Source organism: Chinchilla lanigera, unplaced genomic scaffold (assembly GCF_000276665.1).
Source record: "Chinchilla lanigera isolate Chin_1 unplaced genomic scaffold, ChiLan1.0 scaffold00122, whole genome shotgun sequence".
NCBI lineage: Eukaryota > Metazoa > Chordata > Mammalia > Rodentia > Chinchillidae > Chinchilla > Chinchilla lanigera.
Genome location: NW_004955523.1, coordinates 4,197,947 through 4,216,157, shown reverse-complemented (window position 1 = coordinate 4,216,157; position 18,211 = coordinate 4,197,947). Strand labels below are relative to the sequence as shown.

Below are 18,211 nucleotides of genomic sequence, written 5' to 3'. Positions count from 1 at the left end.
TCACAGTTCTAAGGTAACTGTCATGACAGTTTTAACCTCCAGTTTTCTGGAACACAATGTTTGTATCCTAAAAAATGTTACACTGAATGCATAAATAGGGATTCTATTGGATCGCAACCCTGATTTATTCACATATTCACTGATAACGACACCTTAGCTTTCCAGTTTTATAAGCTTTTTGCTATGGGCCGTGTATCATTATTCTCTACAAGAAATGGAATATGAGCCACATAGGTAATTTAAAATTTTCTAGTAGCCATAGTAAGCAAGAGGGAACAGGTGCATTTAAGTTCAATAATCTTTTATTTAAGCGGGTATAATCTAAGTGCTGTTTCAGCACACAATGTGTGTAAGAATTGAGATCTTCTATATGTTGCTCCTGTTGAGTCTTTGAAGTCTGCCCCTCTTTCACTCTCACTGCACATCCCGGCTCGACCCAAGCCGTGTTCGCAGCGCTCGCTGCCGCAGCCGCCGGCGGCTTCTGCGTTGGCAGCGCAGTCTCACATCTTTGCGACTTCACACTAGTGGCGTAATGGCTTTGTGTGTCAATGGGCTTATGATTTTAGATACAAATCTTTCACGAATAATATGTAAAATAGTCTAAAATGCATATCATTATTTTCTCTTAAAGGCCCTTCCTTCTTCCATGATTATAGTAGCAGTTTATTGTCCTGTGGTAGCTGCTGTTTTCATTGTTCTGAAGATGGTCAACTATCGACTCCACAGAGCGCTGGATGCCGGAGAAGTCATAGACAGGAGCACAAATGAATTTGTAGATCAGCGAGCCAAAGCTGAACAAGGCAACTGTTCAACCAGGAGGAAAGACAGCAATGGACCAAGGTAGGGAACCCTCTGGCACTCATTTTGCAACAGTATAGATGGTGGTGTGTGTATGGAGGTATTGCGCTGTGCTTGTGGTCTCTGTATTGTTTTAAGACAACGTTAGATCTTAGCACCATAGGTATAATAAGAAGTACAGGTTGTAATTTTAGAACAGAGCAAAGCTAACTGTCATACTTTTGGGGAGTAAGTTAATATCCTTGGCCTCATTATTATACACGTTAGAACAGTATGCTACTGTATAATAGTTACACAAAAACCCAAAAAATAATTAAGTATGGAAAAATACTTAATTTTCCATTATTTCTTAATTATTAGGAAATAACTAAGTATGGTTAATAAATTCAGCATTTAAAAGTTTATGCATATAAATAAAATATATGTATATCTTAAGCAAATTGTGATATTTTCCTGGCATGATCTGCATTTTTTCAATTTATCTGTTATATGTATGTTTCAATTCTATATTCTTGTCTTCAAAACGTAGCTTTTCCTATCCTTGGTCTTCACAAAGCTGACTTGTCAGGATTCAGTCTGGGTAGATGTCACATCCTTGTGGGGGCTGTCCCCTCCTTGTCCAGCTATAGTGTGGTCCCTGTTGGTCACAGTTACATTGTAAAGTACTTCCTTGGCTCCACTAGCTTGCTGTCTTGGACAGAGAGGTGTATTTTCTTTAGAGGCAAAAGTTTCTTATGATTTTACACAAATAATAGTGGATACTCCTACTGTAACATTTTTTCTTTTTTCCTTTTTTTTTTTTTTCTTTCTTTGTGGTACTGAGTACAGTGAATCTAGAGTCTTCATACTGAGCTACATCCCCAGCCCTTTTTAAACTTTATTTTTAAAGTTTTGAGACAGGGTCTCACAGTGTTACTAAATTACCTAGGCTGGACTCAAACTTGGGATCCTCCTGTTTTAGCCTCCTAGTGTGTTGGAATTATGGGTACTAATGTACTTCTTAAAAGAAGTTCTGATGTGAACACTTGATATATACAAGATTATTTAGTATTCAGAGTAATTCTGTGAGATAGCTGCTGTTATTCCTGATTTACAGTTGTGGAGACCAAGGTGAGAGATCAGATAATCCAAGCACTCGACTGAGTGCTTTTAGCTCCATGCCATGTTTCAACTCAGCGGAGCATACATTCATTTTGGTATTAAGGTAAAGTGATGTAATAAAAAGCTAATACAGGGGCTGGGGATTTAGCTCAGCGGCAAAAGCGCCTGCCTGGCAAGCGCAAGGTCGTGAGTTCGGTTCCCGGTACCGGAGAAAAACCAAAAAAAAATAAAAAATAAAAAGCTGATACACCTGTATGAAGACATACATATTTTACTTAACAGTAGTTGCATTCATTGTATTAATTATTACCTAAAATTATCTTTCTTATTCATTTGTTTGCATTTATAAGCTTCTTGAATTTAGGGACCTTGCTTTTCTTATCAACTATTAAATTACCAGGTCTTAAATCACTTTCTGGCACTGATAATGACTCAGCAAACAGTTGAAGCAGGGAAAACAGTTTTTCTGTGATATTATTTTTAATGATGCATAGTATTCCACTTGCCCGAATGTGTCATAATTTTAGCTATCTTACTTTTAGTCATTTCAGTTATTTTTAGATTCAGATTTCAGTGTTAGATCAGTGTGATGATTAAATTTCAGGTGATTAAATGTTTTACCATAATTTATCAAGAGGCATAATTACTGGAATAGCTGCTTATGTTTCTAAGTTTTCTGATATATATTGTCAGGTTTCAAAGATTTTGCCATTTACTGTGACCTGCTGTCTGAGGGCCTCTTTTTTATACTTCGGACAACACTGAGAAGTATTTTATATCTCATCATTGAATATTTCTGCTTTTGGATTGCTGATGAAGTGGAGGTTTTTTTTGTTATTGCCATTTTGTTACACTGTGACATTTTTCTGTTGGTAGGTTTTTTGCTGTTTTGGAGAAGATTCATATTTATGAAGTATTAACTCTATCTTTTGTGTTAAATACTTCACCTCAGTTTATGGCATTTTGTCTGTATATGTGCCACAGTTCATTTTGTGTGGTCTGTTTTATATTTGCTATTTCTGCCTCTAATAGCGAGTTTGTAAGTTTTCCTTCCTCTATATTACTCGTATAATTCATTATTTTTGTCATTTTATTTTTCCTTTTAAGTTATAGTCAGTTTGAAGGTAGTCAAATGAGTTTTGGTTTGTCCCATTCATTAAGTAGTAAATTCATTAAATAGTGCATTTTCCCCCCAGTAATTTTTGTCCCCCCCCCCGCCCCCCGGTACCAGGAATCTACCTCACAACCTTGAGCTTGCTAGGCAGGCGCTGTGCCGCTGAGCTAAAATCCCCAGCCCCTCCCCCCAGTAATTCTAAATGCGTTTTTTCACGTAGCACACTTTACATATAGAGTGGTCCCTTGATGTCTGCTGGGCATTGGCTCTATGTGTGTGAACCACAGTCCATAGATACTTAAGCCCCTTTATAAGTACAGTAATGGTATTTTTATACAACTTGTGCTAATCCTCATGTATACTTTAAAGTCATCTCTAGATTACGTATAATACAAAATGCAATGTAAGTGCTGTGTAAACATTTGTTGCACTATATTGTTTAGGGAATAATGACCAGAGAGACCTTTCCACAGTACATTTAGTACAGACATATTTAGTAAATAGTTTAGTACAGACACATTTTCCCCCGTGAATTATTTTTGATCCGTGGTTGGTTGACTCTGTAGGTACAGAATGTGTGGATATGGAGGATCCTCTGTATTTATGCCAGTTTCTGAAATTTGTTTCTGTACCATTTATCTTGCTGTCTTGTTTGTTTATACCATACTTCAGGCCCTTAGTCCCTTTTCTTACGATACTGGTGATCAGACTCACAGGTGCTCTAGCTGAACTACATCCTCAGCCGTTTTTTATATTTTATTTTGAGACAGAGGTGAAGTTGCCCAGATCACCCTGAATTTGTGGTCCTCCTCCCTTAGCTTCCTAAGTAGCTGAGATTACAAGTGTGTGCCACAGTGCTTGGCTGTGGTCCTGTTTTTATCACAGTAGTTTTATAATAGGCTTAATCCCTAGCAATATGAATCCCTTCTCAATATTTTTCTTTTTGAATGTTACTTTTCTCATGAATATTTAACTTTTTTGTGAGATACTCCCATGTGCTCACTCTTCAAAATATCCCCTTGGACTATTGATGTTAGTTTCTCTAAATTTGGAGAAATTCAACCTTTAAAATAGAACATCTTATCCAAGAACTTAGTTGAGGTTTCCATTCAGTTCCATTTACCATCCACTTATTAAATTAACTTCTATAAAATTTTAGATTTTTCAAATACGCTCTGCACATTTTCTCTTCTACCTTAAGACAGGAGGTAAGCAAACAGACTGCAGACTTTGCGCTCAAGTCAGCTGAGGCTTAGATCATTCCTAATTGTGTGAGTGGAGAAATTACCTAAGCTTTTTATGCCCTGGCTTTCTCATTAGAACGATAAGGTCAGTAATAGTGTTATCTCATAGGTTATTTCAGCAAATAAGGTATTTTATGTAATGCACTTAAAACACTCCTGTCATTTGGTAACCTATCCGTATGCTTATTTCTTCTGGATGTCATAGCAATTGTTTTGTTAATGAATTAGGTTTTTTTTTTACTTTAAAAAAACTTCATATGAAAATGTATGTTCCAAAAATTATATAAAAACGTGTAATTCTACTTTTCCCTTTAGGAGTGACTGTTTTTTTTTTTTTACTGTGTCAGTAGTTCTTTTGCTTTCTTTTATTGTGATATGAACTTTGTAAGTATCCCTAAATACATTATTTTATCTGCTTCATGACATCCTAAAGAGAATTTGTATGTGTATTTCTCTGTGAGGGCCTTTTTGCACAGTGTATTTTGTAGCTGTAGTTTATGTTGATATTTGTAGCTGTTGATATTTGTAGCTGTTTATGTTGATATTGTTCACTGTCATATAGCCTGCTACTACAGGAGTAGACTAAAATCTGTCCATTCTTCTGCTGATACTTACTTAGATTATTTGCAATATTTTCTCCAATAAAACGTTATTTATATCTTCTGGTACACATATGTATATATGCTTTATATATGCTGGTTCATAGGGCATTTTCATATTCAGTTTTATTAGGTAATTCTGAATTATTTGACAGAATTTTTACAAATTTATACTCACCAGTGATATGTTATTATTCCACATCCTTATTAACATTTGATACTGACAGACTGTAAAATTGTGCCATGCTGGTGAAGGATGTGATAGTGCACACCTGTAATCCCAGTACCCTGGGAGGCTGAGGTAGGAGGATCACAGGTTTGAGCTCAGCCTGGGCAACTTAGTGGCTTATGGAGACATTGTCTCAAAATAATACACACAAAATTTGTTGTTTTGGTGAGTGTAAGATGTATTTTATTATGATCTTTAGATCACCTTTCTGATTACTGAGGATCTTATTTTATATTTACTTCCCAATTAGGTTTTCTGTTCCTTCAGTATCAATATTTGTCTTGTTTCATTTTTATTTGAAGTAGTTCTCTTATTAATAGAAATTTAAAAAATAGATTTCATACTATTCCTTTACAAATTTTGTATATTATAGACGTCACCTGGTTTGTGACTTAATCATTTTGCTTAAGATTTCTTGTAATTATACATTCATACATTTAATAAAATAAAAATTAGCATTTTTAATAAGTAGCCTTTTTCTGTGTTAGGAAATTATTTTCTAACACAGAGATAGGCTTTTATATTATCTTTTTAAAGTTTTATGTGTCTTTTCTTTTCACATTTCAATTCTGACTTTTTTTTTTTGTTCTGGGAATCACACTCACAACCTTGTGCTTGCCAGCCGGCCACTATGCCCCTGAGCTATAACCCCCGCCCTCACATTTCAATTCTATCTGAAATTATTTTAGTCCACAGTGTCATGTAGACATTAAGACTTACTTTTTCGTTATGAATGACTAATTTACTTAATACTTGTTAGGAGAACTATCTTTTCCTTAGAAACCTGCAGTATTCTCCCTGTTGTAAGTTGTGTTTTGTATGTAGATGGTGGTGTGTTTCTGCTGTCTCTGCTGTTTGGTTGATCTGGTTGTCTATCCCTGCCACACTGTTCTAGTTACCGTAGCTTTATGACACAGCGTTTGATAACTGCTGGGGAAACCTACCTTCTTCTGACTCTTTGCTCTTCGATATCACTTCATTTGTTATAACCTTATAGAGTCTACCAGGAAAAGTCTGCAAGAACTTGGTATTTTTATTGGAACTGTTTTGAAAATATAGATTGCTCTGCTGAGTATATCTTTACTATAATGTGTCTCTCCATTTATTTTGTCTTTTTAAAAAATTCCTTTTGGTAAAATTTGGTAATGTTCTCCATATGAGGAGTTGTATTATTCTATCGCTTTTCTTTTATTTAAAAAATTTAAATTATGTCTTACTTTTTTCTTCCTTAAATGGGTCAGTTTACTTTGTACCCAGGAACCTTATTAAAAATCTCCCTATCAGTTTACTTTGTAGTTGTCACTGATCTTTTCTCTAGTTTTATACTCATTGCTTTCATTGGCAACTAGCACGTAGTTAAGTTGAAGCAGCACCCATGTATAGCCTCTGTTTTTTCTCTAATTTTCTAATAAGGTAGGTCTTTGCCTTAGGTATTTGTTTGTTTTTTTGAGGTAGGGTTTTTTTTTTTTTTTTTTTTTGAGATAGGGTTTTGATGTGTAGTTCAGGCTGGCCTTGAACTCACTGTATAGCTCAGTGTTGCAGTGATTCTCCTACTTTATCCTCCTCGAGAGCTAGCATTATAGGTGTGCCATGCTATCATGCCTGGCTAGGTTTTGTTTTTGGTATCTCTTTTTCCTCACTCTCACACTTGTGAATCTTGCATTATGTTCTGAGGAAAAGAAAAGAAAAACGTTGTGTATTTTGTACAGAGCACCTGTGGTTGGTGCATCAGAGCTGTCAGCTGATTGCACGAATGAGTGAATATAGCAGAACTTCGTGAGCCTTCTGATTTTTATTGGCCTCTCTTATGTGGCGCAACCGTTGAAAAGTGCTTAAGTCTTTATTTTAGAGAAAGAGTCAGTCTTTAATGTTTGTATTACATTTTTAACGTTTCACGAGAAGTAGTTAGCATGTTGAATTTAATGATTTAAAAACAGATACTTTGGAGACCATATTTTGTTTCTCATGGCAGTAACACTTACAACATAAGCTGAAGATCCATTTAACCTATATACAGTTGAATTTTAGGGTGTTTGATGGAGGTTTATTCTCTCTTTAGAGATTTTATCTATCCATATTTTTATGAGCATCATTATAATTTAATTAGGTATATAAACTTGGTACTATAATGGTGCTGTGACATTTCTGGTTAAAGCCAGAGTATGATCAGTTAATATAATTCTAATCAGAAATTAGTTTTGTAAAGTCACCTCTGTAATTCAGAATAGACCCCTTCTTTTCTGCCTTTCCCTGTACCTGGTTTTTTTTTTTTTAACAGATGGGGAAATTAAGGCATTAAGGTAGAGATTCCCTGAATTTGGTGTATTGCTTACTGCAGTAGACCACTTTGCTTCTGTGAGAATTGTAAGCCACTATACTTTCCAGGTATGTGCTGAAATCTCCACTGCTAAAACCCTGCGAGTCTTGCTAATAAGGAAAAGCACTTACTCAGCCACTTTATATGTTCAGCTATATTTAAACATGTTCTACTTGTGAATGTGAAGAGAAGGGTGAAGTAGAGAAATTTTGCTACATAAGCTATGTAAGAAAAGAGCCATCCATTTTGTTCTTATTTTTGGTTCTTCCTTTTTTCCCAGTCAGTGCTGGACATGGACCAGTGTTAGTTCTAGATCATTGTTTGTCACTGTAGAATGGTCCCTGCCTCCCAGACATTTGGCAGTATCTGAAGACATTTTTAATTGTCACGGCTGGGAGGTGCTGCTGACATGTAGGGGGTAAGGGCCAGGGATGCTGCTAGCCATCCTACAATGCACTGGACAGTCTTCTGCAGTCCAGAATTATGTGGTCCCCCAATGTCAGTAGGGCAGAAGTTAAGAGACTTCGTTAGAGAATGGTGTTTACTCTTCAGCTTGGAACTAGAAGAAAAATTCGCAATGCCTTTTTATTGAGAGATGATGCAGTTTCATAGAGTATGGGCTTTGGAATTTTATAGACCTACTGTTCAAGCCTTGTCTTGGTTTATACTGGTTGCGAGTAGCTGTATGGAAGTGTGGGGGAAAAAAAGGAAAAAACAGCACATTGTAGCGTGCCGAGTATTATTTGTGCACTTACTTCCTACCTGAGCTCCGTATGCCAATGGCAGTTTATGTAATTTACCTCCCTGAGACTTTAGGGAGATTTTAGCTTTTAGTTTTCAGTCTTTTTCATCTGTTAAATGTAAATAATATTTATGTTACAGATTTTAGGGACGATTTTATCAGAAGGCATGAATAAAGCACATTCTCCTATGACTGGGATATAATAAGTACTTAGTAAACATGTGATTTGTTTATTACTATTAATAATAACCTTACAGTTAGATTGTGATCCCTTGGATTTGCTATTAGAAGTGATGGATAAGTAGGCAAGGTTGTCCTGCCTGTGGCTGGAGAAACAAAAGGGAGTCTGTATGCATGTAGTGGAATATTACTTGGCCATAAAAAGAAGTGCTGAAGCACGCCGTGACATGGCTGAACTTTGAAAATTTTATACTAAGGGAAAGAAGCCAGTCACAAAAGATGACATATAGTACTATATAATTCTGTTACTAGGAAATATCCAGAATGGGCAAATTTAGGAACTGAAAGAGTAGTAGTTGTTTAGTGCTGAGGAGAATGGAAAAGGGAGAGGAAAATAGCTGAAAGGGTTTTAATTTTGATATGATGAAAATGCCCTAAAATTGTGCTGGTTTTTGTAACTTTTCTGGATATAATAAAGACGAGTGACTTACACAGTTTAATTGGGCAAATTGTGTAGTATGCAAGTTATATATTAGTAAAGCTGATATTTACACACAGTGAAGATGAGGGCTCTCTATCTTCCTGTGATGTTGAATGTTTCATTCTTTTTTCTTTTTTTTCTGGTACTGGGAATCGAACTCATGACCTTGTGCTTGCCAGGCAGGTGCTGTGCCGCTGAGCTAAATCCCCAGCCCCCTGAATGTTTCGTTCTTTAATCTTCACCTTGCCCTCCACCTTCTGGTTTCTGTGGGTCTGATGTAGAGTGAGCATTCGGGCAGAGAGGACAGTGACATTGCTGGCCGCTTCTCATCACTACCTGCGTGTGGTGATGGCTGCCCCTCGGGACGCCCTTAGGATCTGTCCAGTGCAGAAGGGTTTCTCAGTGTAGCCTGGATAGCTGGTATAAATTAAAGTAACTCTGAACAGCTTAAACTTATAAACTTAAGTATATTCCATTTTTTCTTTATATCAGGTAGAATGAGTAAAACGCTTTGGGTCAAAAAAATAGGATTATCAGTTCTGTGAGTTGCGTTCCTGAGGAAACTTACTATGTAACATTTTCTAAGAGTTTCGAAATTTGATAGGAGTTTTTTTTCTAATGGGTTCCCATTGACTCTTAAGTATTCTACATGGGCTTCTTTAGCTCTTTGGAAACTAGGACATTTTTCCTTCTTGATTTTCTAATACCTGTTTTACTGCTTTAAACTTAGGCTTTCTATCTCAACCTGCATAAGAATAAAACCTTAGATTTCCAGTTTTGTGATAGTGTCTCCCATACATACATTCTGATTACTTAAAAAGTCAGATACAGATAGTTTAAGATGCCTGTTCTCTTGTCACCAGTGTGTCATGCGGCTGAGTCAGACTTCTCTCTTGGAGACTTCAGTTAGTGTGATGTGTAGTTACTTTCTTTGTAATCGACCAATTGCTCTTTGCTCTTGGGAAACAAAAGGCAATTGTTTCTTTGCTAGAGTGGTTTTATGGCACATATCATAAAATATTTAGTATGCCATCCTTGTAATTAAGGGTAGTTTCTAATACTGGATTGAGTGTAGACAGTTTGGGATAAGAGAGTCTTAAATATTTTCAAATAGAGATATTACTAAATAGTTCCACTTTTCAGACTCGTAAATCAAGAATAAGTCTTTTTTTCTCTTAAAAATCAGAACCTCAGCTTTACAGAAAAATATTATAACTTCAAAAATCACAAGGGAATGAAAAAATTATTGGTCTCAGAATAATGACAGTTACTCTTTTTTTCTCATGTTTCTCACACAGTGATCCTGGTGGAGGGATTGAAATGTCTGAGTTCATTCGAGAGGCCACACCTCCAGTTGGTTGCAGTTCAAGAAATTCTTATGCTGGTCTAGATCCAAGTAACCAGGTAGCAACTTCTGCTGTTTTAATTTAATGTGCATTCCTTGTCCTTCCCACTGTGGTAGTTTCAGTCATTAGTCTCAGCAAGTTGGATGTTTATCTTTGATTATTTTTGACTATTCATTAATAATATGTTTATTAATCTTTAAACCAACTTCACATTAGTAAATATATATTTGCTGAGCACATACCACATGTTCACTGCCTGCGTGTATAGTTTGACCAAGACAGTTATGGTGAACGCCTAAGGAATATGCATGCCTAGCTTTCTTTTATTTATCTGTCCATCATCTGTATTGGAAAGTTCCTGATGTCTGTGATAATCATTAGTTTAAACATGGCAAAAAAAATCGAATAACTTACCCAAACGAGATGGTAATGGTAGAACTAGAAGTAGAATATAAATCTGCTTTTGCCAATTCTAATGTTGTCTTCCTGTGTAACTTTTTATGAGAGTAGTAACTCCACAAGTGTTTTCTCAGCATTAAGCTGTGACCTGTTTTACCCTCAGGTGGTCTATCCTTGGTTGTGCTGTACAATTTTCTCACTCACCGTAAACATCTCCAGGGCTAAGCCAGACCTTAGTCTTTATGCTTGTCTTAATAGCAGGGACCCTCACTAGGTGGAGTACAGTAAACGTTTTGGGAGAAATTTCTCATTATAGAACTTTATGTGGGGTTTAGTGCTCGTTATGTCAGCCTTTTTATGATGTGAGAGAAGCAGCTGATTTCCGTCAGAGTCTAGGTCAACGATGGCGAACCTATGGCACATGTGCCGCAGTGGGCTGTTTGTATCATTGAAAGCTCTAAAAGGTTCACCGTCACTGATCCAGGCTCAGCCTTGCTTGCTGATTCTCTCAGCATTTCTGCTGATAGGTACACAGCTTGTAGGTTGAAACTGATCTTCCTCTTTCTCCCATTCTGTTCTGAAGGGAAACTTAGTTTTTATTATCTGTCCTAACTCTAACTCTACTTGTTACCACCCTATTTCTCAAGATTTTTAAAGATCTTATGGTGTTGACCCGATCTCTTACAGATAGAACATTAATAATTTATTGTAGCAGTTCATTTTTGGTGTGTGATGGTATGTGGCAGTTTAGAAGTCTTGGTATTTTCCTTTTGCTTTCCACAGCATAATATACTGCCTTGTGTACAGTTGCCTTTCAATTAATGATTGCTGATTATCTTTATGTGTGTGGATAATAAACCTTTTGAAGTTAAGTTGGACTTGGCTCCTCATTTAACAAACAAGTAGAAAGCAGACCTAATTCTCCTGACTGGTATTGAACTATTTTACCTTGGTAGAATCTATATAGTAAGAAGAATATTATGAAAACTAGCATATTCTGTGAATCAAAATCTCAAAGAGAGTCTTATTTCCTAATATATTTTGTTGGAAGATTTGCTTGTATTTGAATTTTATTTTCATGGTTTTAAGTTCAAGTGAGTGAATTTTTGATAACAGTTCTAGTTGTGGTAAAATACAGTGTAGGACAAGTAGGTCCTTGAATTTGTCTTCTTTCCCTAACAAGCTGCTGGAATGCAGATGTTGCTATTAAAGGGAGGGAAGAGTATTTTTTTAAAAAATGCTGTGCTGTATGTCTTAATTAGGTTGATCTTTTAAGTTTCAAGTTTGCAGAAAGTGTTACTATCCCTAAGCCTGCTTTTGTTTGCTTTGTGTTTTTCTCAGTCTCTTTTTATTTATCTTTATTTGCATTTACTGTGTGAAGTTGGTACATGTACACAACACCTCTTAATTCTTTATTCATTTTTTTTATCCCTCAGTCTCTTTCTGTAGAATAAAATGACTAAAACTATGGCTACATGTTTTCTTTCTTAATTAATCTTGGCTTTTACTCTTACTGATAAGTATAGGCAGTGTCACATTACCCCAGGAAATTACCCTACATTTTTCCAGTAATATTTTTATTTTATTTTATTTTATTATTTTAAAGAGTGAAAGAAGGATAACATAGTAATGGGGGGCTTAGCGAATTACAGACAGAGTGGTAGGAAATTATCAGTGGTTGTTGTTTTACATATTGTTATCTACAAGATAGTTTCTCAGGATCCAGTAATATTTTAGAGAGACACATCTTGTCTTTGTTTTTGCAGTAGGGAAGTGAAAGGGCATGGTGACGGCCAGGACCTGTCATACTTAGTCCTTGTCATCATTTTGACAGAAACTTGTTCTACTCATTTTAGGGATAGAGTTCTTTCTTCAATATAACTAAAACACACAAACACACAGAATACCCAATTATGTTTTTCTTAAAATAGTGACTCTTCAAGTGGGCAGTTGGGAAGCTGTCATGCTTTTTAGGTTTTAGTGGTTTTGTTTTTATAATGTTTATGATAAGTGCTGTTCATATGGACCCGAGTATCGTTAGAGAAGCTGAAGTGAAGTAGAAGCAGGTATTACCAATATGGTTATACTGCTTTTGGTACATACTTTGAAGCATTTATTATGCATTATTGAACATAATGGCTGTGTCTTAGTCCTTGTTATCATTCATTTCCTCTTGTTACCTCTACCATTCCCTTTGGTCTCTACCCTTTCTTTTGTCCTTTTGAGGGGGATTTAAAACACAATATTAATCTGTTACCTCTAACAGTTGTCTTGCTTTTTTATCCTGCTTTTCTCTCCCTTTCTTTTCTTTCCTTTTGTCATCTATCTCTGTCAGATATTTTCGTGCCTGATAGTATTCAAGGCATTTTAATGGTCCACGGTAAGGATTGCAACCCTGCGATTTGCAACCTGTGACATAAATAACCATGTTATAAATGTCAGGTATGTTACCAAGGAGTTAAGTACAACAAAGTAATAATTACCATTGGAATGGTACAGAAAAAGGGCTGACTTTGGAGGAAAACTAATTTCAGGTAGAAAGGAAGGGCTTCATGGAGGGTTGACTTTGCCTGAGATACTCTCTGGCAAGAGCATCTCAGTCTTCCTTCTGACATTCTTAGTCCTTCCTGGACTGTTCCTTTGACACTGCAGGGAAGAAACACTGGAATGTTTTAATTTATGCAAGTCACTTAAAATGTCTTACCTCCAAGTATAAGGGGTACCATGTTTTCTTACTCGTTCTTTTTTATTCTTTGAAAATTTAAATGAAATAAAAAGAAGAAAATTAACATAACTCATGACATACATAGTAGAAATCTTTTTTTTGTTTTTTTGAGTATACAAGGATTGAAGCCAAGACCTTTGTATTAGCTACATTCCCAGCCCTTTTGAGACAGGGTCTTGCTAAATCACTAAATTGCCCCAAAGTGCCAGAATTATAGGCTTGCACCATTATGCTCATCTAATAAAAATCTTTTGAAAACAGAATGGAGTTACAGTATACTGCTGTCCTTTGGAACTCAGTTCTCTTAGCTGAACGTCTTGTGACTATTTTTAATGTTGTTGAAAGACTTTCTACAGTGGCACTTTGGGGACTGCATTGCATTTAGATGTACTGCAGTTTGTATTCTTGATTCCCTGTGGTCTATCATAAATACTCAAGATTTTTGATATTTTGGGAAGAATCATAAATAATACAGAAAGACATGAAGAATAAAATATAATCACCCATGATATCTGTTAAAATTGCCTTTGCTAGCCAAGTAATAGAGTATTCAACAGTAGCGACTCTGAGGAATAGGAGTTGGTGTTTGTCACCGAAATCTGGAGCTTAGTTTTTATTGGCTACACCAGAGGTTCATGACTAGTGTCACACATATCTGTGTGCTTATTTTTGTCTACTTTTCACTGACATGGAATTTACACACTGCAGTGCACATCTTGATTGTGCATCTCAGTGAATTGTGCATCTCAGTGAGTTCAGTGGACAGCATCTCTTCTGCCCCTGTAAAGACAGCATTAATCTATATTCTGAGCATATTCTTTGTGTACTTCTCTTAAATTGAAAGGGAAAACTTAGTAAAATATATAAAGAATTATATGATAATTTTATGTTATTTTATTTTATGAAGCTAGATTTGCTTGATCATTTTCTTGTTCTTTGAGTCCCATGAAAACAAGTTGTAGGAAGAGTTGCTAGGACTACTTGATGTAATTAACTGTCATGTGGTCATATTTGGATGCCTTCTGTGTTCATGAAGTTGGTGGTATGTGTTTGTATGATTTTTATGACAAATAATGGCTATGAAGATTTAAGAAAGTGTTATACCATCTTGAATATAAACACTAAAAGTTAAGTGACCTGATTTTACTTTCCTAATTATAGTTTGTACTTAAAAATGGAGCTTTGTGGACACCTTCAATTTTTATAATGTTCTAATCATCTACAAAGTATTGACTTCTCTGGAACTAAGGATGCTACATATTGTTACACTAACAATTTGGCAGTAAGATATATGTTGTTGCTCTGTAGCATGTTAATACATTTTGCCCCCACCATCCCCAAACCCTAAAACCTCTATTTCACAAATGCCTGGTTTTGCTTTTGTTTGTAACGTGGACATACCATGATGTGGTACAGCAAACAATGACTGTATGATGTGAATTGCTAGAGGTTGGAGCGTTGGGCCCTGGGGGCTGCATCAGTCCTGAGTGTTGGGGGGGAGACTGGGAATCTAAGCACACCTGTGCCTCAGCAGGCGGGTTGTGTGGCTCTTGTAGAACACGCCCAGCAGGTACCTTTTAATATTGGTAAAAGTGACTGAGAGCATGTTTAGATAAATTGATCATTTTCCTTTATAATCTTACTAGTTTGAATCGGTAAAGATATAGCCAGTATTTTAATTAGTTCGATTTAACTTATGTTTACAGATTGGATCCGGTTCCTCTCGTCTTGGAACAGCAGCCACTGTTAAAGGTAGACGTGACGTGACTTGAGTATTGCCTCTGACTTGCCATTTCTTTTTTTCCCTTAGGTTGTAATAAACGTAACAGTACTGTACTTTGAGATACAATGAAAAAAATCATTTTACAGATAAAGTTATCTTATCAAGGTTGTGTGATTTAAATTGTGTTACTCAAATTTCACAAAAGTGACCATTTGTATTATACTGCATGAGTTATAAGTTTAATTTATTAGAAGCTTTGTTGCTGAGGGAAAATGCTTTCAGAGGTTTAGCATTTAGCAAATGAAACAGTGAAAGAAGAAAGTTTTTTCCCCTCTTTTGTTTTATACCTCTATGTAAGCTGTACTGTTTGCCCAACAGCTTTTTAGGGGAAGGAAATTTATGTTATTTCATAACTTATTATAATTTACATTTCCTTTTTAAAAACCAGTTTTACTAGGTAACATTATAAAGCATTCTCTATTATTGGCTTGTAGTTCTGTAAGACTGATGCTGTGCTCTTGCTAGCACGTGGTACTTCTTACAATGGATCTCCCGTTGTTGCAACCCTTGATACAGAGAACACTTCATTTGATAGATTTTGACCATACTCCTGATGTTCTTTCTTGGTTCTGCCAATGTTTCTGTTTATAGGAGATACAGACACTGCTAAGACTTCTGATGATATCAGTTTAAGTCTAGGCCAGAGCTCTAGTCTCTGTAAGGAAGGAAGCGAAGAGCAAGGTAAGAACTTCGTGCTTCACGGTGACACTGTATGTTGTGGTGGCGAGGGTGAATCTGCGGACTGTGTTGCTCACATTTTGACAGAGATTTATGATTTAATACAGTTACTTTAGGAAACATTAAAATGACTTATTATATAATGGCTTCAAAGGTACTTTTACCCTACTGAATTTAGTTATATATGTTCTATGAAATAAACATAGAGAAGTTTTATGAGATGGGACAGAAGAATTTGCTGTTCCTGTAGTTGCTCAGAGCATGTAAACCAGCTAAATGAAAATGTAGTATGTAAATTGTTATTTTCCACTTAGTATGATCTCTTGAGTGCCAGCTTTTTTATCTCTTACCTAGCTGTAGACATTACAGTATGTTAGATAAATAACTTACTGCTGGACTCTGAGAAGCTGTATGTATTTCCAGCATGGCGCCTTGTAGCAGATTGCTAATAGAAACTTTGGCTGTGTGTGACTTTTTTTTTCCTTCCTTACTCAATTTCATCAGAAATGAACATTTTGGAATTTTTTTTTTTTATGCTTCGATTTTTTTTTTCTTTTTTTACTGTTAAAAATATTTTGGATTTGTGTAGTTATTTTAACACATTTTCATGTGTGATTTAAAAAATTTTCAAACATGAAAAGAAAGATAAGTCATCCCTCTTTTTTAAATGGAGCTTATTCAAGGTTACACATAATCAAGAGCCAAAACTAGACAAGAGACCTGTCTCCCTATTTCCTTTCTGTTATTACTGGTTGCTTTTGTAAGCCATGGGCAATGTTTATGAGCAGACTGGCTGGTAGGTTTCCTATTCTTAATCATGATGCCTGTTTTTAAACTATGCATAGATCACTAAATTAGGGTATTTTCCCATTAATTTGATAACTTATGCAAGTCTATTTCTTACAAGAAATAGACATTTGTTGCTGGTACTTTGAAGCTTATCACTGTAATTCTGTGCTTTTTTTTGAATTACAGTAGCCATCATTATTTACTTGCTTTTGTGGAATATTGCCCCCCCTCGCCTTTTTTTTTTTTTAACTAAAGGTGAATCAGTTGCCTTGAGACTTACAGTATACCTTTCTGTAATCTGTAAGCTCACCTAGTTAGTTATAGAGGGGCTTGGGGTCACTGCATTTCGGATATAGCTCATTATTTTATATCTGAAAAGTGCTATGTGCAGGGAAGATCCTTACAGTCTGGAAGCCTGGGATCTACATTTACTCTTGTAGCTAGCTGTGCACTAACATAACTACACCTGACACTCACTGAGTGAGTTCTGTTGTTTGAGCCAGGGAGTTGGCAGACGTTTTTTGAGCCATGTGTGGTGGCGCATGCTTGTAATCCCAGCACTCGGGAGGCTGAGGCAGGAGGATCATTTGTGAGTTTGAAACCAGTCTGGGCTACAAAGTGAGCTCAAGGCCAGCCTGAACTGCATAGCAAGACCCTGTCTCAAAAAGACAAAAAACAAAAGAAAACAAAAAAACATTTTGTAAAAGGTCAGATAGCTTTGTAGACCATGTGGTCTGTCTTGCTACCTAACAACTGAGTTGTAAAGTGAAAGAAGCTATGGACAATAGATAAATGATGGGAATGGTTTGTTGTACTAAAACTTTATTTACAAACACTGCCCGATTTTGTTCCATGGTCCTTACTTGTCAGCCTCTAGCTTGTTTAGTTCCTCTAAGCATTGTGTGTGAATTTATGCAGTCTTTACAACAGACATCTAAAGTTGATAATATTCTCAGATAAACGTTGTGGCTTAGAGAGAAATTACCTAATCATTGCTATTCTACTTTCCCGTGGTTTTATAACTTGCTTTTACCCATGTAACATTTTTTCGTGCTGAACATTCTTTTCATTACCAGAAATAAATCAGTAAACAGACCAAAGAAATTGAACCTTTTTATGGCATCCATACTAGCATGGAATCATACTAATATAAGTCAGTATAGGTGTGGTAAGTAGTGCTGTAGTACAGGGAGTAGTGGGAACTGGGGAAGTTACAATTTTATTTTATTTTATTTTTTTTGTTTGTTTTTTTCTGGTGCCGGGAAATGAACTCACAACCTTGCGCTTGCCAGGCAGGCGCTGTGCTGCTGAGCTAAATCCCCAGCCCCGGAAGTTACAATTTTAAATAGAGAGATTGAGGGAAAGCTTCACTAGAGCAAAGACCTGAAAAAGGAGAAGGCATCTGCCACAGAGTATGTGGGGAAAAGGGGCTTCCGCCATGCAGAGGAAACAGCAGGTGCAGAAGCCGAGAGGTCAGAGTGTGCCTGGCAGTTTGGGGAAAAAATGTGGCTTGTTTGGAAGAAGTGAGGGGCGAACTTGTGTGGACTCTTAGCTGTTTTAAAGGTGTTGGTTTTGATTCTGAGTGAGGTGAACTGCTATATGGTTGCGTTACGTTTAACTGAACACTGTGGCTCCTGTATTGAGGGTATAATACAAGGGTCAAAAGCTGAAGCAGAGAGCTCATTT

At 36.3% G+C, this 18,211-nt stretch overlaps 1 protein-coding gene across 3 annotated transcripts in view; it reads left to right on the top strand.

Annotated features, from left to right (window-relative positions):
- Nucleotides 1-631: 631 nt before the first annotated feature.
- Nucleotides 632-18,211, top strand: part of Pcnx (pecanex homolog (Drosophila)) — a 114,955-nt gene continuing 97,375 nt past the window's right edge. For all 3 annotated transcript variants that reach the window (XM_013507164.1, XM_013507162.1, XM_013507161.1), the window contains exons 1-4: nucleotides 632-840; nucleotides 10,104-10,209; nucleotides 14,982-15,027; nucleotides 15,650-15,739. In XM_013507164.1, the coding sequence (XP_013362618.1) occupies nucleotides 647-840; nucleotides 10,104-10,209; nucleotides 14,982-15,027; nucleotides 15,650-15,739 (436 nt within the window). In that variant the 5' untranslated portion in view covers nucleotides 632-646. The remainder of the gene's footprint in view (nucleotides 841-10,103; nucleotides 10,210-14,981; nucleotides 15,028-15,649; nucleotides 15,740-18,211) is intronic.